The sequence below is a fragment of the Kwoniella mangroviensis genome (genome assembly GCF_000507465.2).
Source record: "Kwoniella mangroviensis CBS 8507 chromosome 1 map unlocalized Ctg01, whole genome shotgun sequence".
Lineage (NCBI taxonomy): Eukaryota > Fungi > Basidiomycota > Tremellomycetes > Tremellales > Cryptococcaceae > Kwoniella > Kwoniella mangrovensis.
The window spans coordinates 11,496,430-11,522,930 of NW_027062533.1; the positions used below are offsets into that span (position 1 = coordinate 11,496,430).

The 26,501-nt window shown below is 44.0% G+C and overlaps 9 protein-coding genes across 9 annotated transcripts; 4 read left to right on the forward strand and 5 right to left on the reverse strand.

Moving 5' to 3' along the window:
* Positions 1-409: 409 nt before the first annotated feature.
* Positions 410-1,160, reverse strand: I203_104358 (uncharacterized protein; the record flags this gene model as incomplete). The annotated part of the gene is made up of 3 exons (XM_065517517.1): positions 410-788; positions 852-970; positions 1,089-1,160. The coding sequence occupies 3 exons, from the start codon at positions 1,158-1,160 to the stop codon at positions 410-412; spliced, it is 570 nt and encodes a 189-aa protein (XP_065374335.1).
* A 2,467-nt stretch (positions 1,161-3,627) lies between these two features.
* Positions 3,628-6,432, forward strand: I203_104359 (uncharacterized protein; the record flags this gene model as incomplete). The annotated part of the gene is made up of 8 exons (XM_065517518.1): positions 3,628-3,690; positions 3,747-3,838; positions 3,907-4,705; positions 4,791-5,352; positions 5,441-5,673; positions 5,756-5,773; positions 6,105-6,305; positions 6,379-6,432. The coding sequence occupies 8 exons, from the start codon at positions 3,628-3,630 to the stop codon at positions 6,430-6,432; spliced, it is 2,022 nt and encodes a 673-aa protein (XP_065374336.1).
* Positions 6,433-6,929: 497 nt separating this feature from the next.
* Positions 6,930-11,619, reverse strand: I203_104360 (uncharacterized protein; the record flags this gene model as incomplete). Its single annotated transcript, XM_019144048.1, has 15 exons — positions 6,930-7,190; positions 7,269-8,063; positions 8,127-8,230; positions 8,286-8,391; positions 8,458-8,734; positions 8,808-8,937; positions 8,997-9,119; positions 9,206-9,350; positions 9,428-10,098; positions 10,167-10,367; positions 10,439-10,596; positions 10,667-10,805; positions 10,860-10,982; positions 11,059-11,188; positions 11,263-11,619. 15 exons carry the CDS (start codon positions 11,617-11,619, stop codon positions 6,930-6,932), a joined length of 3,720 nt encoding a protein of 1,239 aa, XP_019007097.1.
* A 325-nt stretch (positions 11,620-11,944) lies between these two features.
* On the forward strand, positions 11,945-12,463 carry I203_104361 (uncharacterized protein; the record flags this gene model as incomplete). Its single annotated transcript, XM_019144047.1, has 4 exons — positions 11,945-12,065; positions 12,142-12,169; positions 12,295-12,367; positions 12,431-12,463. The coding sequence occupies 4 exons, from the start codon at positions 11,945-11,947 to the stop codon at positions 12,461-12,463; spliced, it is 255 nt and encodes an 84-aa protein (XP_019007096.1).
* Positions 12,464-12,825: 362 nt separating this feature from the next.
* On the reverse strand, positions 12,826-14,743 carry I203_104362 (uncharacterized protein; the record flags this gene model as incomplete). The annotated part of the gene is made up of 3 exons (XM_019144046.1): positions 12,826-13,448; positions 13,515-13,646; positions 13,726-14,743. The coding sequence occupies 3 exons, from the start codon at positions 14,741-14,743 to the stop codon at positions 12,826-12,828; spliced, it is 1,773 nt and encodes a 590-aa protein (XP_019007095.1).
* Positions 14,744-16,354: 1,611 nt separating this feature from the next.
* Positions 16,355-18,467, reverse strand: I203_104363 (uncharacterized protein; the record flags this gene model as incomplete). The annotated part of the gene is made up of 6 exons (XM_065517519.1): positions 16,355-16,614; positions 16,674-16,965; positions 17,108-17,573; positions 17,673-17,909; positions 18,020-18,230; positions 18,299-18,467. The coding sequence occupies 6 exons, from the start codon at positions 18,465-18,467 to the stop codon at positions 16,355-16,357; spliced, it is 1,635 nt and encodes a 544-aa protein (XP_065374337.1).
* A 406-nt stretch (positions 18,468-18,873) lies between these two features.
* Positions 18,874-19,537, forward strand: I203_104364 (uncharacterized protein; the record flags this gene model as incomplete). The annotated part of the gene is made up of 3 exons (XM_019144044.1): positions 18,874-18,951; positions 19,014-19,168; positions 19,297-19,537. The coding sequence occupies 3 exons, from the start codon at positions 18,874-18,876 to the stop codon at positions 19,535-19,537; spliced, it is 474 nt and encodes a 157-aa protein (XP_019007093.1).
* Positions 19,538-19,751: 214 nt separating this feature from the next.
* I203_104365 (protein PNS1) lies at positions 19,752-22,460 on the reverse strand (the record flags this gene model as incomplete). Its single annotated transcript, XM_019144043.1, has 14 exons — positions 19,752-19,836; positions 19,901-19,947; positions 20,017-20,080; positions 20,144-20,183; positions 20,250-20,315; positions 20,384-20,555; positions 20,649-20,863; positions 20,948-21,079; positions 21,147-21,313; positions 21,376-21,448; positions 21,512-21,529; positions 21,596-21,674; positions 21,745-21,811; positions 21,931-22,460. The coding sequence occupies 14 exons, from the start codon at positions 22,458-22,460 to the stop codon at positions 19,752-19,754; spliced, it is 1,755 nt and encodes a 584-aa protein (XP_019007092.1).
* A 761-nt stretch (positions 22,461-23,221) lies between these two features.
* On the forward strand, positions 23,222-26,439 carry I203_104366 (uncharacterized protein; the record flags this gene model as incomplete). Its single annotated transcript, XM_065517520.1, has 9 exons — positions 23,222-23,530; positions 23,623-23,726; positions 23,836-23,981; positions 24,052-24,247; positions 24,379-24,937; positions 25,024-25,307; positions 25,393-25,937; positions 25,998-26,099; positions 26,168-26,439. The coding sequence occupies 9 exons, from the start codon at positions 23,222-23,224 to the stop codon at positions 26,437-26,439; spliced, it is 2,517 nt and encodes an 838-aa protein (XP_065374338.1).
* Positions 26,440-26,501: the final 62 nt, after the last annotated feature.

Genomic DNA, 26,501 nt, shown 5'->3' on the forward strand with positions numbered 1-26,501 from the left:
AAGCTAATCCTGCCTTACCCTCATAGAGGCTATGTGGGTGATCTGGCGTGGATATACGGTAATCGCTTTCACCTTTTACGATGTCAAGGGCTATGCTGGCGAAATTGGAAAATCCTGAACCGCATCAAATAAATGCTTGAGATCGAGAACAATTCTATACGATACTCGCGCTTGAGTACGATATAACCATTCGATATTCCCAGTCAGATCATACAAAGCCCCAAAGGCAAAAGCGTTCCCGGATATCCCGTGGCACAGGCCTATAAACAGCTCGAATAAGTCGGCAGGATGAAGCAGAGACGTGCGGGTCACATAAGCCAGAACCAGACAACACAGGACAAGAGGATGTTGTCGCAGATGACGATGACTTACCAACTCCCTTTCTCAACCACTTCACCCGCTCTCTCCGCTACTTCCAACCATTGTTTCCACCTGAATTCTCTAGACTTGACGGTAGGTTCCCTTCGTTGTCACGCTGACGGATTAACCAATCTACCGTTCGTTCAAGCATCCTTAAATCTTCTTCAGTGAGAAGATCGCCATGGTGGAATATCCGATGTTCTGGCATCAGTATGGTTAATATCCCTAACATACCATGTGCGGCACCTAGGCATGTTTTATCGTGCCATTTACGCAATAATGGCGGGTCGTCAGGTAATACTTCGGAGGATAAGGATATACCAGATTGCAAGATCAATTTGACAGACTCTCCAGGCAAAGAGGAGATTTCACGGGGGAGTATCGAGGGTGGTAGGTGGGAACGGAGGAATTGCAGATCGTAGAGATATCTTTGTAACCATGGTTCAATCAACGATGTTTGTCCAAGGACAGATCGGATATCCTATGCTTACCCTACTCTACCATAGAATAATTTGTCATATGCATCTGCCTTCTTGCAATATTTCAAAGGATTCAATATCTTCTCGAGAGATAATGAGTTAGGTGGATCTTCTGGGTCGTTTCGATACGCCTGTGTATAAGTGATGCATATTCAGCTCTTAGGCCAACTGCTGTCTGTCTTCAAGAAGCTCACCCACAGCCATCACCGCTCACACATCTTCACATAAGAATGAGCATCCCCCTCTTACACCTTTTCCAATTTGTGATTCCCTTCTCATGAGTTCGAACGCTTCAGCGATGTTATTTGGATGAAGATACATCAGAGCAGTGCCACTTGCACTTAAACCCGAATGTCAGTGTCACTGTGTCATAAGTAAGCACCAGATTGGGTTGGTATACCGACATATACATCTTGTCTAAAGAGGTGTACATGTCTATTTTTCCTTTTACAAGGTAATCAATGTCTGTTTGTGTGAACGAAAGGACTTTATCTGGGGCGAGGGGAAGAACTTTATATGGATTGGCAAAGTACCGAGCTGATGACATCGTACTTAGGATTCCTTTTGAGCAATTTCAGCTTGTTAAGGCATGTCTCAAGAAGAAACTTGATTTGCAAGATAGGAGCCAACAGTATCTTCCTTCGTGTTATAACTTACAAGTGGTTGGTCGTGTGATACCTCATACCTCATACCACGTGACCACATTGTATCTTCATGCATAGAATGAAATGAATAAGAACGCACTGCCGTCTTATCTTGACGTAGGATTTCACTATACCTTCTTCTCTCATGTATGTATACTCTGGGACATGTATCATCTCTCTGGAATTGCCTACCGTAATGTCGATGTGACACTTTGCGTAATCAGGGATGACTATGACTCACACCAGGTGTTCATCTTTGTTGGAATCACCAATTTATGAGACTGTGTCCTCTCAAAGATGACGGTAGGTTATTTTCTTTCGTAAAGTGAAGTTGAGGTTGACAGGTTGAGATTCATCGTCTGGAGGACTTCGAAGCTGTGCATGTTGGTGTGAAAGGACATGTGATTTATACGGAGATACTGTAAATTCCAGAATTATTGCATACCTGTATCTATAAATGCAGCTACAGTAGACGTCTGATGTGACCGGCGTTGGTCAGTTCATTGCCTCCGACTTGGGACAAGGGACGGATGATAATTCACATCTGACCGAGGGTAGGTCTCTTGTCCTAAGTATGATTGGAACAAAAGACCACAGACACAAAAAATTGATGTATTTTTGCGTATCGGAAAATCATTTTTCGTTTTTGGGTCTTTTGGCTACCAAGTATGATGATCGTTATGTAAATCAGGTACGGACCGACCCTTTCCTCTCCTTTTCGTAAGTTACGGTGTACGGTGCGGGGTGTACGGTGAATCGGGAATCAACCGAACAAAGAGAACACGAGTAGAGTCCAAATAAAAAAAGGAAAACATGAAACGTAAAGGGGTTTCATCCTATCCCTATCCCTGTCTACCTTAAAACTCTTTGTCTCTTCTCGTCATGGAGATAGTTGAGAGCAGCTTTCTTCTGCTACCTCAAATATTCGTTGTATGTACAGTTATGTATGTTGTAACAATAAGAAGAATACAATACACAAAGATGAAGAACTTTTACACCTTATACTTGCCTTCCTTCGACTTTTGGACGTTGGACCTCACGATCAAGTCGATTTAGATAAGAGGTTGGAAGGTCGATCCATCCCAAATGTTGCAACAATATCACATCACCATCTCATCACATTCTTAACCCAAACAATCTGCTCAACGACCAGTGCGCATCTGCACACACACACACACACACTAGAGGTCTCGTGCTGGAAAGGTACAAAGGAACGATCAATCTCTCCCCTCTTGCATACCTTTGATCAAGCGGAGTGGGATACGAGTACAGTAGAGATTATATGAATATACTGGAGATTGTACCTCCGTAAGTGGAATTTGTTAAGATGAGATGGGATGAAGTGGACAAGACATGACAATACTCCAATGGTTTGAATGTATGACATTGATCGTTGATATATTGATCGCTGATGCGTGTTCTACAACAGTTGTGTTTCCTTCCTGAGTCAATTCAGCATTGGGATAGATAGTTGAAGAAGAGAAGGGTCATCAGGAGTTGATCCTCCAATCCATGTGAGTCATATATATCAGCTGTCCTATCCCCTCAAACATCTCCATGAAACTTGATGGTACCACTTTAACAGTACGCCATCATTGACCATTCCACCTTTGGACTACACAGATACCCACCTACCTCACTCCATTAGCAACGCTTTGATCTTCGGTCAAAGTCCGTCTCATCCCATCCCAGCGCAGCGACGCTGAAACAGATTTCACATACCTCACAACACACAAAGTGTCTCATCCTCCCTCATCGTATCCCTTCTCCTCCTCAACCCCGAAAGATCCACCATCAAACATCTACCATACACACTAAAGGCTACAGAATACACTGCCCTTTCACCTTTACCCGGACACGACTTTTCGTCTTCACTTTCCATTCTCTCACTCCAACAAAACATCTGTCTACGCCTCATCAACGCACATCACCATCTACTCAACTGTTCATCGACCTATCGACTGTATCACTTACACAATACCAATCACCTATAAAATACAGTCACATATCATTCTAGCTCTTCATTCTAGTTCATAACTCCTGTTTCTTCCCCCTTCACTGGTGACTGTCTTCCCCTCAAACTCGTGGCCAAACTCCTCGTTGCCACCTTATACTAGTCATTCAATCTTCACAGACGACCTACAATGTCGAACTCGTCCAATTCACATTTGATGAAGACCACCAAAAGAGGTCGACCTTTTGTCAAGGTGAGTCAGCGAGGTGTCACGCATTGCCTGGTCTATGTACTGATCACATCTCACAGGATACCCACGACCTCTTCTGTACCCTTGTCGTCTCACTTGAATTCGAGACACACAGGAATTTCTTCAAATCGTATCCCAACAGTTTCACTACGTGAGCATTGTTACCTCTAGATGAGTCGACTATAACGTTCAGCTAACGCTTGCATCTTGGCTATAAAGAGATGACGCCTGTTCCAACCTTTCCTCCCTCAAATTCTCCCAGTCGCAACGTGCAGCTGATCCAAAGGATCCCACACGTATCATCACGACTACTACCACCACCACTTTTTCCATGTCAAGGGAAATGGCCAAAGCCATATGTCAACATTTCATGGATTCCCACCTGATTGAAAATGCGACCGATCTCGATACCGTATCATTCAAGGAACGTGGGATTTACATGTTGACTGCCAAAGGATTACATATCTTGGAAAGATTCGTCACTAAAAATGGTATCTCGGCTGATCACCTAATCAAGATCTTCGCGACTCAACCCATCTGTATGAAGTTGCTACACCTCGAAAGGCGGTCCGTGGACGACGAGTTTATAATTACACGAGGAGTGATAGAGGTTCTCTTCAGAAGATTCGCAGGAAAAGAACCCAACCTTACGAAAATGTCTGATGATGAAATTCAGGCCCACAGAAATTCAAGATTTTATATGAAATCACCTCCTCTACCTCCTGGTGAAACCTTTGAAAGATCCGATGGAATGATAGTGAGAAAGATATCGAATATGAATTTGAAAAATGCAAGTGGATCCAATTCGGATGATTATCAGTTTCCCGCTCAGATGGCTGTCGATTGGATATTAGACTATACTTCGGCAACTGGAACAGACGAGGCTGCTGAGATATTAGGTCAATTTGTCAGATATGGCTTCATCACTTTGGTCAGTGATAAGGGGAAATCAAAAGAGAATAGCTTGGTGGTTACTGTTAGACAGGGTGGTGCAGGAGGAGGAGCCGGTGCAGCTATGGTAGGTACTATCTATCTCATGATCCAACTTATATTTGTACTGGTCATCAGTCAGCTGATATATGTTGTTTTTATATGGTGTATAGCAAGAGGCAGAATTCCGTGCAACTGAAAAAGCCATTTACAAATTCACCAAGGAAGGCATCCAAGTTGCTAAATGGTTCGATTCCGGTAAACCCCATTCTGACCCTAATGCATCAAGCTCGAAGCCCAACTTACATGCTCAAGAGTCCACCAGTTCCTTGAACCATAGTAACAGTAACACCAAAGGTAGATCTTCTAGTGAAACACCTGCTCCAAGTCAGATACAAAGGCGGAACTCTCTCTCGGATAGGTTAAGAGCCGATTTCGATATTTCCGGTGTACCAGGTGGAGATAACCATGTGAAAGATTCACATACGGCAAGACTCAAACAGATCTTGGAAGAACCTGCCCTCCGAAGTTTGTTTAGAGAGTTCCTTAGGGCGAACTTCTGCGAAGAGAACTTGAGTTTCTGGTTGGACGTACAGGATTTCAAAAGGAGGTTTCAAACTACTTCGTCGGCGATAGCTACTCCAGGTTCGAATAAGAATAGTAAAACGACTGGTCATGCGGCGATGGAGAAACATCAACAGGATCTGATAGCTATGGCTTTCGTCATTTATAATAGTGGGTTTTCCTCTCTCTGTATTTTGATTATGCTCATAACCAACAAAGAAATCTGAAGAGTTGTTGATGATTGATTTTGATATTTTAGCCTACCTCGCACCTGCCTCACCATGTGAACTGAATATCGATCATACTCTCAGAGCAGAGTTGATCGGATACATGAATCAGATAACTGCAGATAAAGATGCAGGTGTTAAAGGTCGTATAGAACCTGGTATCGGAAATACATTACATGCCAGTCAATTGCAAACTATGGTCAAATTGTATGAGAGGATTCAAGTGTATATATTCAGATTGATGGCAACTGATTCAGTACCTAAAGTGAGTATTGGACGTCCCTCTCGCCCATCAGAGTACCGAATGAAAGACAAGTCGACTAACATTGAGTGTATTCATTTGGTAGTTCTGCAAAACTGAACGTGTAAGCGATTTTCCATTCAATTATAATCCCTCAACGACAACTTTAGACCTGAACATTGATTCAAGTTTGAGTCTCAATCCTAAATCTATCTTTGTGAAACAGTATAGTAATAATTGTAAAGCAAGACTTCAAGCTGACAATATTGATAATCTTTCATTATCATCTCGATCGCCATCTTTCAACGAAACAAATTCTGCTTCTAATCGATCATCCGTCATCTCGCTCATATGATGTATCACTTCACTCCTTCCCTTTTCTCTCTTCACTCGTAATCTCGAAATACTATATCAACAATGACAATAACTGCCTCATCTCAACTCTCAACGAACAGTTCCTAAACCTAATGTCAACATTCTTCGAATGGACCGAGAAAGGTGAACCTACCAATACGAGTTCCAACGGTTCTAATCAGAATCTGACCGGACTGGAAGGTAAAGCAGGTGGATTATCGATAGATTCAAAGAGAGCTATGGCATTGACAGTGGAAGATCATCAACCTTCACCAACTAGAGCTTATCTGACTATCTCTCAGGTGAGTGATATTCTTATTACTCTGTTTGGTCTGTACACACAGTATACTGATATATTGTTAAATTGGGAAATAGGCTGCGAATGAAAAACAAGCTGCGTTGTTGAAAGCCCAACAACAAGGTCATTAATCGTTTCCGTGCTACCTGTCAATTGTTTGATACAATCCATGAAATGTGACTACACAAGTAAATAATTGGTTGTTCTTGACTGCAGTCCTATTCGAGCAGCTTACTCGAATTGGTAAAATCACTTTGATACTCATACTTATCATATATATATAATATTTGTGATATTACACACAATTTAATTAACATATCTTTCATATCATATCCTGCTTATCGCAACGCTACCCCACGCTCAAACTTATGCTTATGCTATTTGATGAATAATTCGTAATGAAAAACTGCTTGGTCGAGATTCAATTACATCTTATTGTACATTTTCTAACCTCTTGTACTGTGTCATGATGATTTCCACATGTCGGTTGATGATGACATGATCGACATTCTCCTGAAGATCAAAGATGTATATATACAGTGATAAGATCATTCGTATAATGCAGCTACAGTACATCGAGATCATTAGAATCATATTCAATATATCTACAGTATCTATACTTAGGACCTCACTCCCCGTAGGTATATTCAACTTCATCAACCGCACCTCCTTCTCTTTCTTCCAAATCCCTCGTGTTAGACCTAATAGGCATTGGACCACGCGTATCAATCTCATCTTCATCATCAAATACATCTTCACCCAGACCCAAAATCACCTCGTGGGGTTTACCAGGAATGACCGGACGAAGGGGTGATCCACCTCCTCCAGAGGACGAACGTCGTCTCTCGGCGGGTGAACGCGGTAACAAAGCTAAAGTAGGTGACATGTGCTAAACCCACCGAAATCATCAGGTCAGTCGTTGGAACCATACTGCACTATCAGCGAGGAGTATAATGTCTGATCTCACCTCCCAAGTATTTTCACCTGCACCTGATTTTCTACGTACTCTACCTCCTGGACCACCTATCGATAAATTCCTCTCTTTATCCCTTTCTCTCTCTTCATCTTCATCTTCATCTCTCTGCTTTTCATCCTGATCCTCATCGCGATCTTGATCCGAGTTCTTACCAGTATCGATATCGAAGGTTGCTCCACCCAATCTAGCATCTTCACCTAATTCACCTACACTGACTACACTCTCAGAATCACTAATCTCTTCATCTTGTCTATCACCGGTACCAGCACCAGAACGCATGATTTCAGTCAACCTATTCCAAGCTCTATCATCTCTGTCCGCCGCGTGGGGTCCAACAATGATTTCATCATCATTCTCATCCGGATTACTTTCCGAACGAAGGTTCGCGTTCGTGTTGATAGGATGAGATAAACCGAATTCATCCCAAACCTCATTAGAATGTTCCATGATATCTCCACCAAATACCTCTCCGAGGACATCTTCATACTCGTGTAACCAGAATTCAATCATACCATCTGGGTTGTACGGTAACTCCGCTCCAGTATGGTTAAGACTCTTTCTCGGAGGGAAAACATCGGATTCTCCAGTTGAGGCTGTCCTTGGATGAGGTGCCCCGTGAGGTACATGACCGTGAACATGATGAAGTGCGGGATCTTCTAGAGTGACAGCCGATGTAGAATTGGATCGTTTGTGAGAGGGTTCGGGTGATGGCAAGGAAGCTAAATGTGCCGAATAATGTCGTTTGTTGTAAAACTGGACTAACGATCGTAAAGCGTATTCTTGAGGCTAAATGGTACAAGAAAACATATCAGCATTTGAACCTTGTGCTTGCTTTTATAGAATCCTCACCAAAGCGTCTTCCAACTCGTTATCCTGATCGGTACCAGCAAGCCAATCATCCCGCAATTCAGGTCGACAGTTCAGATAGATAGACGTTATGACTTTCATGTTGGCTACAAGCACTCAAGTCAGTCACCACCATCCCATGGACGAGTACATTAGACTCACTTTGCCTCCATTTTCGCCCACACCAAGGCATCTGACTCTTTATCAATTTCAGTATCTGCAATTGGAGCATCGGATGATTCACTTTCAACATTCGTTTCAGTATTTGCTATGAACAACAACCATTCCAATCCTCCATCAGCTTATGTATGAAGACAGTTCGTTTGAGACTCACCGAACTCTTGTAGGTAGTCAACATGTATGTCCTATGCGACCTATGTTTTGTAATCTTTTGCAATATCTTCAAGAAATTGATAGTAGAGAAGAAATTCCTCCATGAGTATTCACTAATCAGTTCGACCTCTCCTTCAGTCGCTCCCGGCACGTTGTTTTGAAGAGTATCCGCATTCGAAGCTAGCGGTGGTGATTGCTTGGTTGGCTGGCGTAAGAGCAGATCGTCTTCAGGGGAAGGGGGCGATTTCGAGCAGTTGAGGTGACAGTATCGGAAAAAGCTGTGAACAGGAAATATGAGCTTCACTTAGCATAATCAAAGCACAAAGGAATTTTGAATCCATGAGCACTCACTTCGAGTCCTCCACTTCATTTTTAGTCTGTACAATATTCAGTAAATCCGTTAGGCCAAACATCTTCAAAACTAGTAAAGCGCAATTCGAGTCGAAAAGCAGTTGAGCGAAGTAATGGAATTTGAGAATATCTGTATCAAACAAGTCCAGGGGGAATCAGTGTGGTCCCCTTACGATGAGATGCACGCACGAGATGCTTTGAACCACTTCAAGAGTAGCAGGAGAATAGCTGAGACGGCTTTGGAGGTGATCTCGCGATGTCGAGCGATATCTATTTCTTCTTTAGTTCGAGGAGGGACGTTCTCTTCGGCGGCTGCGTAGAGAGAAATATGATAGTCAATGAGGCGATCAATTGCAATGACAGAAGGATCGTTTGGAACTGAGGGGAAGTTGACTTACGAGGTACTTCTTGAGTAGGCGAAGCAACACCTTGTGGCATTCCCGTCGCTAGATTTACACCTGTAGCCCCTGGGCTGGTCACTGTTGCCAATAACAGTTTTAGAAGAACTATCACACAACTCTGCTGTATAGGTAATGTGTTTTTCTATATCATGTCCCAGATAGATCGCCTCAGCTAAAACATCTCCTGTTCACGATTCACCATAAGAAGGGCCGACTCACATAAATAATATCAACACGATGCAATCTCCTGGCAGCAGCCTTCTTCTCCCTCGCCAATCTGGCATCCTCCTTATTTCCTTGACTGATAGCGTCCATTTCCTCTTCTTCATATTTCCATTCTCTTCTCATGGCTTCTTCACTCTCTTCATCCTCATCTTCATCCCATTTGGAAGTGGTGAACCCTATCAAACCGCTCTTGCCCAAACCCCTCTCCTCGCGCATACATTCTTCTCTAGTCTGCCATAACTGATACAATCCCAATGATATATACTCATGTCGATGATATAGCTTATCCGCTTCGGATATCGCGAAGGGAACCAAGCTCGTCGGGGCTATCGCCGATGCACGTGAGTAAGGAAATACGAAGGGACGAGTAGGATCAGTCTGATATTGTTGTTTCTTTGGTCTGGGTGATGGCGGTGGCGAAGGTGCTGGTGTACCTGGTAAGGGCGCCGAGGTAGCTGATGCGCAAGTGGACTGCTGCCGCGGTTGCGATACAGGGATTTCGGTTGAATGATAATTTGGTCGAGCGGGGATGGGTTTGATTCCTTCAGCAAGCTTGTCGTTTGATACCCCTGCGACTACCGAAGGAGGAGGAGCGAAAGTAGGATATTTGACAGCAGTATCGCGTCGCCAAGTTGATATGTCTACAGGCGTAGCTTTGGTGAAGTCTGCAATCGATAGAGGGTGTCAATCAACCGTAAGCTCATCAATGGCATCAGACCTGACGACCGCTCACTTTTGTTTTCCACTGGCAGTCCAGCCAGTTCCCTACTCAACGCTCTAGCTTTACTGACTTCCTTCATACCTCCCAGACATGCTAATAAGGTCTTCCAGAGCAACAACAAGACCTTCTTGACCGGATAACCCTTTGGTAGTCTGTCCTTCAGTGAAGCAACCATTTGGAATAGTACAAGTGGTAAAGGTGGAGACATAGCCACTGATGAAGGAGATCAAGATCAGTACTTCGAAAACTGTCTATAGCACATCCTTTCACATTTGAACACTCACTCAGCTCGTCACCAAAAGCCTCGTCCGTCCTAAAAACTTCCACTATGAAGTACAGCATCCCAAGCAGATCCATGAGTTCCGCACTTCGATCATCGTACGGATCTACCTGAGCTGGTACAGTCCCAGGAGGTGCACTTGATGATTGGGGTTTATCGTCTCTGCAATAGAATAGAATCCAATCAGTACCGTTCCTGGGACGGCTTCACGGTTGTTTGCGATGTAACTCACGCTGAAGCGGTATACTTTCTAGCGGCATCTGTCAGTCCAACCACTATAGTAGACACACCATCAACAGCTCTGATCGCTTTCGCATTCTCTATTACCCAATGAAGTTGCATTTCCGGCGAGGTTGTTTCGGCGAAAGTACCTATATTTGCCCATCAGCTAAAGGCTTCAATCCTTTGCGACCAATCTGACATACCTTGCAAGAGATACAATAGTCTACCTTGAGCAGCTCGCCTGGTATCATGGACCGGACTCTCCAGGTACTCTAGCTGCAGCTCAATATACTCTTTACGCTTCTTCAGAGGAGCTTCGGTCCAATCTGAGCAAGATAATGACAACTATCAGTGAAAGCACGTTACACAGTGCGGGGATCAGTGTAAGCAGGCCAAACCCACCACCATCGAAAGATCCCTTGAACTTTTCAGGCTGCTTTGCTATATGTGCCATTTCCACATAAGGGTAAAACTCTTGCAGTTCATTCATCAAAGTATCTGTATCATCATATCGATAATCGAAAAGTTGGGTCTGTGAGGCAAAATGTGGAAAGGGTTCTTTCAGTATAGGCATTACAACGCAGGTAGCACGATGGAGCGACCTACCTTATGTTTCCTCTCCATAGCAGCTGCATGAGCCTTCAACTGACCCAGAGTAATACTATCCTGTCCTGAAGGCGCTCCTCCCACATTATCCTCGAAACCATCTCGTTTCAGAGGTAACAATGCGGGTGCTCTTGGTCTAGTCAATATGGGAGGTGCGGGCTGTCCAGGTCCACCACGAGCTTGATCGGGTCCTTGACCTACACCTCTCCCTACACCAGCTTGCTGAGGCTGTCCTTGGCCTTGTCCTTGTTCTTGCCCTTGTCCGACATTACCTTCTCCCGGAGCTTGCTGCTGCGAAGGCGCATTGCGTCGCATCATGTCGAACATCCCGCCGAAGACTGGTCGACTGTTGGTCATTGGGAAAGGGGCACGCTCCTGTCTAAAGCCAGCAATCCCCAACTAGACTTGCGATTCTATGGGCCAGGGTGTGATTTCTTGTCAGTCAATACTGATATGTATATACTCATCATCAGCAAGGACCTCGTCCTCATCAAGGTTGCATTGTCCGTCATTTGACATTCAAGCAGACGCGGGGCAAATAACTCGATACACGTGGATATTTGATTCCGTCCCACATCTCGAAGAGGGGTTTCATCTCTTTGCGAACTGTTAGACCAATTTAACCACATCCTCTGCTGCTTCATACCTTCAGCTTACAGTAGATCGCTACTATCAGGACAAAATGGCAAGCACAATCTTACCCCTCGAGCTGGTCGATCGATGTATCGGATCACCAATATGGGTGCTCATGAAGAACGAGAGGGAGTTCACGGGGACGTTGATGGGCTTCGATGATTATGTTAGTGAGTATCAACCTTTCTTCCAATGTCAAGCTTCAAATGTGAAGAAGCGGTAAGCTGATGATGCATTGACATGTAGACATGGTATTGAAGGATGTGAAGGAGTAGTGAGTCATTGTCGCCGTTCTTCGTCATTCCTCACTATATGGCTAGACCTGAGATTTATCCTCAAGTTGACCTCCCATTACCCATGTGGTTGCGGTATGCTCGTCATGCTGATACTTTATTATAGCGAGGTCACACCAGAAGGTATAACAGAAACCGAATTAGGTCAGACACTGTTAAATGGAAATAATATAGCAATGGTAAGTGGAGCTTACATTGATTTCACTATTTTTCGATCAGCTCATGTTGACTTATCTTCACAGCTTATACCAGGTGGTCAAGGACCCAAAGCGTAGTATATCTATCGATGATCAAGAAGCCTTACACTGCATATATCCTCCATGTATCACTAAATACCCCATACCTCACATAGCATCTTCTGTCCTAGGAGAAAACGAAAGGATTCGCCCACAACGGTTAGCAGACAGTGTCGAGCTGCCTGGTGCATAATCGGCTGGAGCCTTCCTTACCTGAGATTGTTTCATATTTCTACTGACACGCCTTTCTATACCATTATGTCAATGGCTAGTACTCATTGACTGATCAGATTATATTGCATACAACAAAACAACTAGCATAGTATAACGAAGTCCAACACCTTCAAACATCAATCATATACAAGCTATACTCAATAGAAACCACGGAAGAATTCGAATATCTACGTAGCAATTCCTAACGCACTGAAACCCAATACCACCTCATCCTCACGTTCATCCAAATCCTGACCCACGATCTTCACATGATCTACAACTCTGGATCTCGTATCTTGGAGATCGATCGCTGGATTAGCTCTTCTAGCAGCTTTGAGAGCTTTGATCCGATTGATCGTTTGATCCCTCTCCATCTGCCAATCATCACCTTCCAATCCCACTTGCTGTTGGTGTGGTTTGTTGATACCGAAGAAGGAATGTCTATGTACGGGTGGAGGGGGTAATCCCGGTTCGTAATGTATAAATTCCAATCTGACACCAGCTTCTTCGCAAATATCCCTAATGGGTTTATGTGATCTCGTGGTAGTCATTCGATGTGTGAATAGACAATTCAATGTCCCATCAAATATGAATTCACCACCTAATTGAGTGAAATGACCTGGATTCCTCAATGGCATCTTGGTGGCCCGCTTGACGGTTTGAACGGTAGATTCCATCGCTGATTGGACTAGATAATCACCCTTGGAATCGTTATCTCCTCCATCACCCGTTTGACGAGTAAGACCCAAAGCTCGGTATAAAGCGAGGGTCGGGTCGGTGTACATCTTGAATGGACATCGGAACGATTTATCTGATCAAAAACCGAGACATCAGTTGTTGGGAAATCGATCGAATTGAAAGCTCTTGTACAACTTACTCCTATATCCATCCAACATCTTATCAGACCCATTACCAATGATGATCAAATCTGTATTGGCCTCTTCTAACGCATCCAAGCTCACTTCGGCGAGGATCGAATTCATGTATTGTGCGCAAAGTGGACAGTACCCTGATCATATGTTCAAAATTAGCTTTATTGTCAAAGATCCAGACAGTAGAATCACAAGAACAATGACAGGGTGACTTACAATGTCTAATGAAAATCACTATAGTCTTTCGATTCCTCACCAAATCTCCAAATCTCACTTTCTTTCCTTTATCATCAACAACTTCCATCAAACTAGCTTCAAATAACATCTTCTGCGTTGGTAACCTATCTTCATCGAATAACAACTTCTCCTGGTTGATCCTTTCTTTTTTCTCTTTAGATGTTTCTTTGGGTTTCTTTTCAGATTTCTTACCTGTTGATTTGGATTTGGTAGATGAAGAATCTTCAAATTTCACTTCATCGAATAATGACCAAGTTTCACATGATGCACTACCACATCCATCCCTTCGCCTTCGACGAGATGAACCAAAACCTGTAGCATAAGATGAGGTTGTATTGGTAGAATCGATCGAACCCCTATCGCGCAACTTGCTTGTATGGTATTGGGGAGTAAGAAGGATATCGGATCTAGAAGATGATGATGATTTGAGAAATCCCATATTGACTGATTGCGATGTAGAAGATGATGAAGAAGAAGAATGAGTTTGTTGATTTGTCATAGAGATCGAAGTAGGATGAATCGTTTTTGTACTTTTGCTTGAGCCATGATTGTTTGCCATCGCTGAGGTGGATCCAGATGAAAATGAGGATGCTGATTTGTCGATCATCGGCTGTTGTGGAGTATCTACATCCAAAACATATGGTCTTGCTTGATTTTCATTGGAATCACCATTACCACCGATTTGGGTAGTGACCGAATCTTCTAATTCAGGGATAGGTAATTGAGATGTCTTAGACATGGGTGAAATAGAGATAGAAAAATTATCAATTGATCTTGTACTTGTTGGAGGTGAGGTTCGAGCTAGGTTCTCTAAACTCTCTGTCCATGCCGGAGGTAATTTCCTTGACAATCTCCTTTCAGACTTGATTGAACCACTGTTACCTGTGGATACACTTTGTGATCTGACTGGTGTACTTGTGAGTTGGAGAGGACAAGGAGTGTGGGTTAATGATTGTGAGCGAGGGATGTTGCTGTAGCTTGAGCTGGAGGTAGCCATATTGAGCAAATGAAAGTAAGATCAAATGATTTCTTATTGATTAGGTTTCTCGAGATTGTGGAAAATAAGGATGATCTTGGTCCGGATATGGTATAGTCCAATTTATCTAAAAAGTAGAAGGAATGTAGATATATACCAATAAGGGAAGAGGATGACGGAAATGTTATGATAAGATACTGTATATAGATAGATATATGTAAACTGGGAAACTGTATTTACTCGTATAATCGTTATGAGCTAAAGTATGCAGGAAGAAGGAAGAGGAACAGGCAGGCCAGACTTCATTTCGATGTCTCACATGCTGAGTTTATATCTTTGTTAGATCGCATTTCATACTGCCGTTCGACCCTCATGATGAGGGGAGAGTAAGGTGAATAACCAGGTGATTGTGATCATTTAGATCAGGGCCAAATGAGTTACCACTACTAAGAGTAATGAATCAGGTATTCATGTTCGTATTCGTTTGAACCCCTTCTTAGCCGTTTCAACAAAGTACCTCCAATAGAAAACTATCATCTCTGACTTACTCGTATCGCAATGAATGCAATTAATTAATGTTGATCTTTTTCACTTTCTTTGGTCAGCCGAACCGATCAAGTGGATCGTAAATGTACGTATTGTACGGTACGTATGTATGATGAGGAGATTCCCACTCCGAAAATGATTATGGCTTCTCAGTGTACAAGCAGGTGCTGCTCATTTCCCGATATGTATACCTACTGATGATGAATTGACCCTAAAGTCGAGAGCGGCATATCGCATTATTAGGGGATTGATCATACTTTAGCTCCAGCCGGTCTGACGCATCGCGCCAAAAAGATAAATTAGACTTCCCTTCCCGTTCATGAAATTATCTAATTGAGCGAAAAAGATAAAGTGTGGCTTGGCTTGCAAAAGTCGAAAAGTCACCGATTGATTTTACATTAACTGCATTCGTATGACGTTTCGGAATATGTTCCGCCACCGGAGTACTACCAGTACTGTACTACATACGAGTAATGACAAGTTACGCCTGAGCTGAGCAAAAGACACCAATCTCTGTTGGTTTTTGATGGAGAAATTGCAACGTGCATCATGTTTGCATTGGAGTGGATGAAGTACGATGACCACCATGCACTATCGCCAAGGGGGTGTCAAGTCAACGGCCGTTGGGTTTGAGACTGACACATGATCATACAGTACATATGACACGCAGGAACAAGCAAAACTTTTAACATCGTGGTGTCGTTTTCGCTGGAGCTGCATCAAGCTTGATTCAGAGCTTTAAAAGTTTCATAGACACTTTCAAGTTCTTCGTACTCGTGCCCCACTCTAGTAAGGCAGGCTCCAGATTTGACCGTACTCTGTCGAGTGCAATGCACAAGTGCGAGAAGGTAGACAAACGGTCATGTTCACCTTGGCTACATCATTAATGATAACTTGTATACTATAGTACAAGGTTGAGAGAGTCTGTTCCCAAAAAATACAACAATCTGTCTCATGGATTTCTTCTCACCAGGCCATACTAAAAAATCGGTGTCAGTCTTTTCTTTCTAGGTTGTGATAGTTTTATCGATAGCCAAGGAATTATACCAATCTCTTATTTTGTTCTCCAACCTTTCGTTTTTATTCTCATTTCCAGACCTCATCATACCCCACTGGACTAAACTCCCAATCTCCTTCGTTTTGACCTTCTCTAGTCCATCCCATCTGATTCATGATCGCCCCAGCAGCTCTGACAAATACCGTTCCATCCACTTGAGCCAGTCCAGGGATCGTCTCGTGTGTCTGTCCTCCAGAGAGGTACGAGCCGATGAAACATCCAGGTCTGGTCGATCCGTACAATTCTGCGAAATATACGAGCGATCGGATAGCTTTAGGTACGTGCGAGTCTACAAATCCACTATCAGCCATCAATCAATCCAAATCAACGGGTAGGTGGAGTGCTCACCGGGATAAGCCAAACTACTTTCTACTATACCCATCCACGGATTTCTACTGTCCTTCTTATCAGGTGATCCGACCACAGCGCCTCTTTGAGGCTTGACTAGTCCTTTTGATCCAGGTGCTACAGGGAATGGATCGTATGACATGATTAATTCTGGATCAATAGCAGGTCGCCCCCTAGCTATTGCGGTGTTAAGAAGAACCAATAAATATGCTTTTAGGAGCAATCTCCTATTGGGGATGGACAGGATTGGCATGTAGGTGGGTACGAAGATAGATGAAGTGAGGGTGTGCATCTACACATTCAATCAAGTGTTAGCATTGTTGCCAGCTGAATATCTCTTGATTTCTGGTCTTAGGGAATGGCCTCCATCAACTGATCGTTGTATTGGGATCATGTCTGTCCTAATTCATCTCTAAAGTAGAAACCCAACTCACCAAGAAGAAATCAATCTTCAACTCCTTTACTTTTCTACCCGTCCCACAAGCCAAGAGCGTGACCAATATCGCCACTTCTTCGAACTTCCTCTTCCAGCCATCCTTATCGTCATTCAGCTCTTCATCAGTCAGACTCCAATCTTCAGCCAATTTCCTGACGTTTTCCGCCTTACCACCTTCAGTAGCATATTTGATCCTGTCATTGATACTCGAGTTCTCATCGTACGGTACAGGCGCCAAATCAGGGGAATGGAGTAAGATAGAGTATATCTCTAACAACGATCTGCCCAGTCTAGGCTCTCTGGCGCAATCGGGGGAGAGACAATCCTCAGATTCTGGAACCTCCCTTGGGGGTCTACGGAGATGATCGGGGATTGGATGTGAGGGATGGATGATCTCATGGGCGTATTGCGGAGTGATGAGGGGGAGGTTCAGCTCGTCAGAGTGAATAGCGGTTTCGGCGAGACTACATGTGATGTGAGACAGCAATGTTAGCCTGTTATTTTGCAACAATGGCTCTTGTGAGATTGAATACCCTTGAATTGCGGTATCATGAGCGACTTACCCTTCAGCTAGTACCACCCGATCGTTGAACTCCAGCCCAAATCCGACATGAATGAACGGATGGAACAGACCACCAACTAATCGATCGATCATCATGGGAGGTTCATTCTCCTCGCCATTGACGTTCTTCCATCTCTCCCAGTTTGCCGATGGTGAAAACACGTATTTATTCAGAGTCTCTAAAGGACCTAGCCTAGCAATCTCCTGATGGAAAAAAGTAAGATAGCGAGCATAGGCACTGTAGCATGTACTCGTATCAGCAAAATGATCTTTCGTTCATTCTCGACAGTACGCAATACCCGCTGAAGATCTCAAGTCCAAAACGGCGAGCAGGAAGATCAAACTTACCCCTTCATACCTAGATATCTCTCATCACCCCAGTTCGCACTTTCGATCTTATCGGGAACGTCCTTGACTTCTTCCTTTTTCCTACTCTTGTCGTTAGGATCGAGCGATACGAGATGAGGTCGATCAAGTGTCCAGGTATTCCTGATAAGCTGAGCTGGCGCTCCTAGGGTATATCGAGTAAGCGCAGAATGAGGGAAATGATTATGTGCGACTGAACAAGAAGTCAATCAAAAAAATCAGCCTTGAATACAAAATGATGGAAAAAGTGGGTACACCTACATCTCGCCGATTCGTAAATATCATACCCCCGATTGTTCTCCTCCAGTACTTCTCTGACCGCCTTGGTAGACTCCCAATCACCTCCTGGCCATCTGAATAGCTTGGAAGGTTCCGCGGTGGATGATGGATAATCTCTAGATAGAGCTGGTCGGTTTGTTGTGGACGACATGGTGGAGTATAGTGCTCGTGGGAATCGTCCTGTCAGTAATGTTACTCTTGGTAAGCCGGAGAGCATCTGTCTGACCCATTCAGATCTTGGGGAGACGAGAGAGATGGATGTTGCTCTGATGGTGATGAGAAAGACATGGATGATGATTGGTCTACGTGGGTTTGAATCCTGTGAATCACCTGGACATCTCAAGTGGAGGTCAGTCACCTTGTAGCAGCATGACGTCACATCCATCATAGCAGATCTGAGCAGTAGCTTTCGAACAAGATTCAAAGCATTGTTGGCCGTTGACATTCTTGACTCAACATATAAGACCATCTCTCATACCTACACAAACAGACACTGCTTTTCCTATTCCCAGCCCAGAAGTTCATTTAAAAGAAAACACTACAATACGATAGCCAACATGGTATTTCAGGAAGAAAGACGCGAACCTTCTCAGGTCACTGGCCAATTATACACTGCAGCAGGCGTAGCTCAACAGGTTAGTCTGTCCCTCTCCCTGATACCTCAATCATGTTGATCAGCTGGTATCGGATTGTGTAGACAGTTGCTTCAATCATTCCATCAGCATTAGGAGGCGACTCAATCTTGGAATCAGGTAAAAACCTAGAACAGTCAGGTAAATTGCAAGTTGACGAAGCCAAGAATAAGAAAGCTTTGGAAGCTACCATAGATTCAGGAGTGGGTAAAGCTAAATCGTGAGTCATTCTCTTTTCATATCATAGGATGTGTGTATAATCATCATCAAGCACAGCTATATGGTCATTTCCCCATAGCTTAGTGACTCTCCTAGACTTTGCGCTAATTATCTTCTTTTCTCTCACAGCGCTTTGGGATACATAACATCTGACCAAACCCGACAATCGGAGGGTAACAAAGAATCCGAGAAAGCTCAATGGGACTACACACAGGCTACATCAGACTCCATCGCTGCTATTCCTATACCCAGCAAAGAAGGTTTGCAAGGTAAATTGGAGAGTGTCCAGGGGATGGTCATGGGAGATCAAGAGAAACAGAAAGAGGGTAATGTCAAAGCTGAGAAAGCAGCTTGGAAAGATGGCGTATAGATTATGTAGATTTGCATATAGCATGTAATTAATTGTATTATAGTGATATAAGGTAGATATTCATCAATAAAGAATTATAATGGCGATAAGAGTGATTTTCTTTGGGAGATTCTGCACCCATTCGATACGATAGCTGAGACAGATCAAGAAAGACACAGATAACGAAGCTGTAAGCCATGCCTCTTTGCTTACATCTTCAGATCCATCGCCCGGTCTACCGCCTAGGAACCCCCTCGACTACTCTGGGATAAGTCTGTCTGATCAATTCGAACAATGCTGGACTTCTCTCAGCAAGGACCCTAAGAAGCGCAGCTGACTTAGCGACGGATCGATGTAGAGGTATACAGCTGAACTGACACTTACATTGGATCTTCTCCCAATCCTACGAAGATCGTAGATACACCAGCATCCTGCGACGACCATCACCGCATCAGCTAATCTGGACCAACGGTCCGGATGATGTTCAGTTAGGAACTTACGATAGCACTGTTGATCACCTGCCCTTCACTTATACCGATCAAGAACGAGAACAGAATGATGGGTCTACACCGTTCATTGCCGAGTCAGCTCATTTACCTTACTTGTCAGCGCGCAGAAACAGCTTACGCAGAGTATTGTCCATCGGTATTATAAGCTGGGTTCGTGACTACATTCATCCATTCATCAGCTTTTACCGCTTGGAAGCAAAAAAAAAACCCGATTGAAAGCTCACATCTCAAGTAAAGATAACCAAATACGGCGCATAAGAATCCATTGATGTAAGCTCCCCACATAAGAGCTGTGATACCCAAGAAACCAGTCAGTCAGTCAGCACCTATCATGTGTAGGCAAAGCCAGGTGACTTACCCACTCCAACGAGCGAATCATTGACCAAAGCGTCAATTCCTCTGTCCTTAAGCAACGCCCAAGTATCCTTCGCAGCGGGTATGTAAGATTTACCGTACAAGGAAATCTCGATATAGGCATATTTGTTGAACCAAGCGATCATTCCTTCGATACAGCCTACACAGCATGCAGCCTAAGCATATGAAATTGTCAGCTTCATATATTTTCACTTCTTTTCCTCGACGTCAAGCCACAATATATATCTGTGCAGTTATTGAAAACTCACACAGCAAGCTACGATGGCCCCTATCGTATCGCCCTGCCCAGCTTCATACTGCTGAACAGCTTGTAAGATCAATCTGATCAACTCCAGTATCGTGACGATCAAAGAACCAAATGCGATCGATCCGAGGGATAACGTAGATGCACGGATGAAAGCTGATAAAGTGGCTCGTTTGGGTAATCCACCAGTGGGTACTCTTGGACCGTAATAATACCATCCTACAATGACATTCATTCATTCATTCGTTCAATCAGTTGAAATTCCTAATCGAAGACCGGATTTCAGGGGGGGATATAGCTCACCACCAAAGATACCTCCCGCAAGTGTACAGAGTATCACATTTCCTACTACCTGAGAAGTCCAGAGATATGCGAATGTAGAGTAAAAGATGAGACCGGCGACTTTGCCTGATGAACAACTTGTACCGGTACATGCTACAATCGCCCACACATTAGCTTGAGTAGCTGGAATAGTAGTGGTATATTGGGGTATTCAACTCACTTGCACTTCCAGGGGTCCACTTGACGTAAACGGCAATGCAAGTAAACGTGTACCATACAGAAAGAGCTGACTGGACGATGAGACCTAGGAGTACTACTACATAGACTGATGGATGATGTTTGGTGATATCGATCGTCACTTGTAGAAGTAGCTTGGCGAGAGGTATTCTAAAGGACAGTAAGTACATTTAGTAAGAGTACACTCGATTAATGATGCAATGATTACTTACCTCTTCCTCATTGACCAATAGAAGAAAACAGACAATAAAGCGATCACTAAGAAGATGATGGCTCCTGACCAGTCTGTTGCAAGTCATCATTTGAGATCAGCTCTCGGTCAAGTAGGATGTTAGTAGGCAAACTTACACTTGATGATGAAGTAGTCTAGGGGCAATGACACTCATATGATCAGCTTGATCAGCACACGCTGGATTGTATCTAATAACTCACAGATGCAAATACCGATATTGAGTATCACAGTCAAGGCCAAAGTCACTTCAATGATGATCCTGGTGAATGCGCGGACCATCTGTAATCGTGATAGTAGTAAAGCTCAGCTATATATCCACAGTCACTGACTAGATAGGTGCGACACTCACGGCTAAATAGACAGCAGCCAGTGCTAAACCCAACGCACAAACGATAAGAAGCAGGTAGACCGTGTGGCTGCAGGTCACAACACAGGACATTCATCAGCCATTCCTGAACTCACAAGCTGAACCGAGAGAGACTTCCAGATTATGCCAATCTTGTCGGTGGATATAGTGAAAGATCATATCACTCACTAATCAAGCGTTACACTGGACCCAGTACCACCCTGCGACCCATTCCCAAAACCACCCCCTAATCCACCAACATCAATGAAACTTTTGATGACTATACCTGAGACTACCGCGAATCCAGCCAAAGAAGCCAAGAACAACACTAAGAAAATCGGATCGTTCAGCCTTTTCTTTGGGTTTAATCTTTGACCTGTCTTTTCGTTGGCTTGAGAGAAAGGAGCTGTATCGACATAGGCGGGTGGTGCACCCGATTCTGGATGATATGAATTATTCCCATACCCTTGTCCTTGCCCTTGTCCCTGTTGAGGAGGTGCATAAGGTTGAGAAGGTTTCATACCGTATTGTCCCTGGCTTTGAGGTGGGCCAGAAGGTGGTTGATATTGCTGTTGCTGTTGAGGGTATCCTCCTTGGTTGGGGTATCTCTGTTGTTGAGGAGGAGGCGCATATTGTTGATTATAACTATTGGCCTGATATCCCCCTTGGTCGGGATAACCATTGTTGTTACCGCCCTGATAGAACTGTTGGGCGCTCATCGTTGATCAGCAGCTGATATATCAATCACAAGCGGAGGAGTATCTCAGATGCGATGCCTATATACAGCGAGTGAACACCCAGCGAGTGAGCGATATGCTTGGAGTGATGAGATGTGGGTGCACTGTATACAGGAGATCCGATGTGTATGTTGAGCCAGAACGAGTCTTGGCCCTCGATGTTGGTTTGTTGATTGATGTCCAGACTGAAACCCATTTTTCATTTTTACGAGATTCGAGATTTGAACAAAACAACGGGGGTATGTTATGTATGACCTCATCAGATTACCCCGCATCGTACTGCTTGTGCTACCCCAGAGTGCCACTTTGGTATTCCCGAGTATCGAGTACCAACACCAGCGGAGAGAGGGATCCAGCGCGTGGCATCGAATCCGACGAGCACAATGACAACGACGATGACAGCATACAGCATACACCGTATTAGCCAGCATACTGAATGGGTATAGAGACTGACTATGACACAAAAGATGCGTGTATAGATAGAGACTTGGACCATATCCACCATTCACATGGACCATCGATACTATCACGCTCCACACAGTATATAGATAGCTACCTATCACCATCGCTCAGACCCCAAAAAGAAAGAAAGAGCATAGTCGCGCGCTTCATTTCAACGTCGATTCACTACAAAAGTGTCGGTCGGTCTCTGGGTCGAGGACAGATTACATGGTATAATCCTTCGGATGCGAATGGTATAATTGTCTTTGGACTTCTATGTTGATCCGATATAAGTCTTCAAGATGTTTCGCAATGTCCCGCCAAACCCACAGCAACAGCAGCAGTCATATCCACCTCAGCAATATGCCCAACAGCAACAACAACAGCAGCAACCGCAGTATAATCAACAACAGTCTCAGCAGCAACAGCAACAGCAACAGCAACAGCAACACCAGCAAGCTGCAAGTACTGTAGATGGAGGATCGGGATCTAATGGCGGATCAGGACAGCAGGAGATGAACCTTGCAAGCGTATTGCATTATCTGCAATCTGAGTGGAGGAGATGGGAGAGGGATAGGAATGAATGGGAGATTGAAAGAGCTGAAATGAGGGTTGGTATTCATCCCCGCAATGTCATATGTCGTGGGATGGTATGGAACGCTATGGTTTACTGATATATGAATGATACCTCTTATGTGTATAGGCAAGAATAGCTTTGTTAGAAGGCCAGAGACGCTCAGCAGAGAATCTAAAGGTTGATCTATTGAGGAGAGTGAAAATGTTAGAATTCGCTTTACGTCAGGAAAGGTGAGCTGAGTCCCTTATCTGAATCTCTGAGCATTAAGAGCATCTATCGATCATAGTATCGTTCAAAATGGTGCTGACATTCTGTTATATGCATTCGACTCGCTTTCAGGACTAAATCGGTCAATTCAGCATCGGGCAAAGTATCTAGCATACCACCTTCGAAATTGGCCTTGTTGCAAGATGAAGACAGGATGTCTACGGGAAGCAAGGATGAGAACAAGGAAGGTAGTGGCAGTGAAGGTAGTCAGGAGGATCGTAAGTCAAGGATACGAAATCGAAACCTTTACATATACTCTGACTGAGCTTATCACTACATGACATTTAGTCGCCGAAAGATCCTCCGGCTCTGTACCACCACCCTCAAAGATGAATGGTATCCATCCTGCCTCTATAGGTAAATCACCTCAACCTTTCAGACAATCTACGACAGATTCCAACTCTTCCTACTCGGCTTGGAAAAACATAGGTTCTGCGCCCAGAGATCCCAAGTCTCGTGCGAGGAGTAGGGAATATCTCAAACAGTGAGTCGATCGTCATTCCCTCCTGATAACTATCACACATCTAGCTCGTCATGTCATTTCTCAAGCAAACTAGTATAAGGGAACATCTTCATGGTATAATCAAGCCAATGCTAATGAGCGTTCTTCATTAGATGTCTCCAAGAAATAAGTTATTTGACTTCACCCGGAGCTCTCAACCCATTGCCGCCCCGTCCACCTGTAGATCCAACTTATCCATTACCTGAATCTACCAATCCTACAAATCCCACCAACGAAAGTCCCGTCGACCCATTAGAAAGACCTAGAAAATCTATACCCGAACAAAATATACCTTCAACGTTTGCTTCGTCAACAACAGCAGCAGCCGGAACAACAGAGCGATCTCAAACAACCGAGAGTGATAATCGGCATGAGCAGAATCGTTCCTTGCCTAATGGAGAATCTAAAGAAGGCCCACCAGGGCAATCTAGCGATATGTCCCTGGATCCGACTGCCAAACCTCCTTCTTCACCTGCGCCTAGAACAGTCAACCTTCCTCCCTCTGACACACACACTGCACAGCAACCACCACCACAACCAATGAAATCGCAAATTGATACTCAAGTACCTCAAGAGCAAGGTAATAACCAGATTTTGACGGCGATTTATAGACCGGATAGTAAGGCTGCGTGGAGGGAGGAGTTGAGAAATGCTAATGAGATGGCTGAGAAGGTAGGTCAGGCTCTGTCCTTGCATCCGTCGGAGTTCAGGTTGAAGTACACTTGATCGCTCGCTAACGCTGTCACCACATGCAATAGGCAAAAGAGGATCGAAAACCCCTTACTTCCTCATCGTCAGACGAAGATCAACTATCCTCCTTGACGCTCAACGTGGAAGAGGATGAATCGAAGCCCACCGATGATAGTTTGAACAACGGACCCGAAGATAAAGTTTGGACGACCAGAAGAAGTCTCAAGTCGCATTTAGACATTGTCAGAGCGATCGCTTTTGCCCACGGACCCGGAGTGGTTTTGGCAACGGGAGGTGATGATTGTACAGTAAAGGTGTGGGGAGTTGACGTGGGCAGTGTGATGAGTCAGAAGTGGGTATCAATCAATCGACTATACGAACTACGCACAGTGTGTACCGTGAGGCTGATATTTCTTTGATTGTATTATGTTATTTAGACCATCTGCTCAAGAGATTGAGCCTTTGATAACCTATCGTGGACATAGCGCCCCCATAACTTCGATAGTGATATCCAGCTCCCTATCAATCATATTTTCCGCTTCGTTGGATTCGACTATCCGATTATGGAAATTACCCTCTGTTCACCATGATCGATACTCGAATTATGATTCTTCGTTGGCCATTCAGACGCTGGAGGGTCATACGGATGCCATATGGGATCTGAAATTGTTACCTTCCAGAGAGGTCAACGGCAAGAAGTTGAATGGGAAATTGATTTCGGCAAGTTCGGATGGATCAATCAAAATTTGGATCAAAGCGACTTCATCGAATGGTGAACAGGGTGGACAAGGTGGATGGCAATTGAAATCTAGTTTTTCAGATATTTTCGATCGATCGAAAGATGAGATACCGACATGTTTGGAAATATGTAATTCCGATTACGGAAACATATACATAGGTACCAATAAAGGAAGGGTACTTTTGTTTGATACGGACTCTGATGATGGTAGAATATTGCAAGTGTTTGGTGAAGAGTCTCCAGGTGGGTATTTGATTCTGAAATTAAGAGCTTCAGCTGAACATAGAGAGTTTGAATTACTAGATCCGAGTTCGCAGATTAATGCTGTACTGAGTCACCCGACTTTACCTGCTATCGCGACTGCAGGTGAAGATGGTTATATAAGATTCTATGATATAAAATCTAGTGAGTGATCTCTCCAAAGTGGATTAGATGATATGCGTACTGATAGGGATGTCTGTCAATACGTTTAGACTCGTCCACCCCGACTCATTCAATTCTTGCTCATCCATCACCCATAACATCCCTTTCAATCTCGCCTTTATCACCTACTTGCATCTTAACATCCTCGACAGACTGTCTCGTCAGGTTATGGGATCTAGGTAAGAAGACTTGCGTACAGGATTTATCGGGACACAGAGAAAGGTCAGGCGAAGGTGTTAACATGGTGGCTTCACATCCTGAATTGCCCATTGTCGGTACGGCTGGTGCGGATGGTGTGGTCAGATTATGGGGTGCGGGATAACTACGTAGAGAATTTCCTAGGACAGTGAATAGAGTAGAGTATTGTTACTGGTAAGAAGAGTC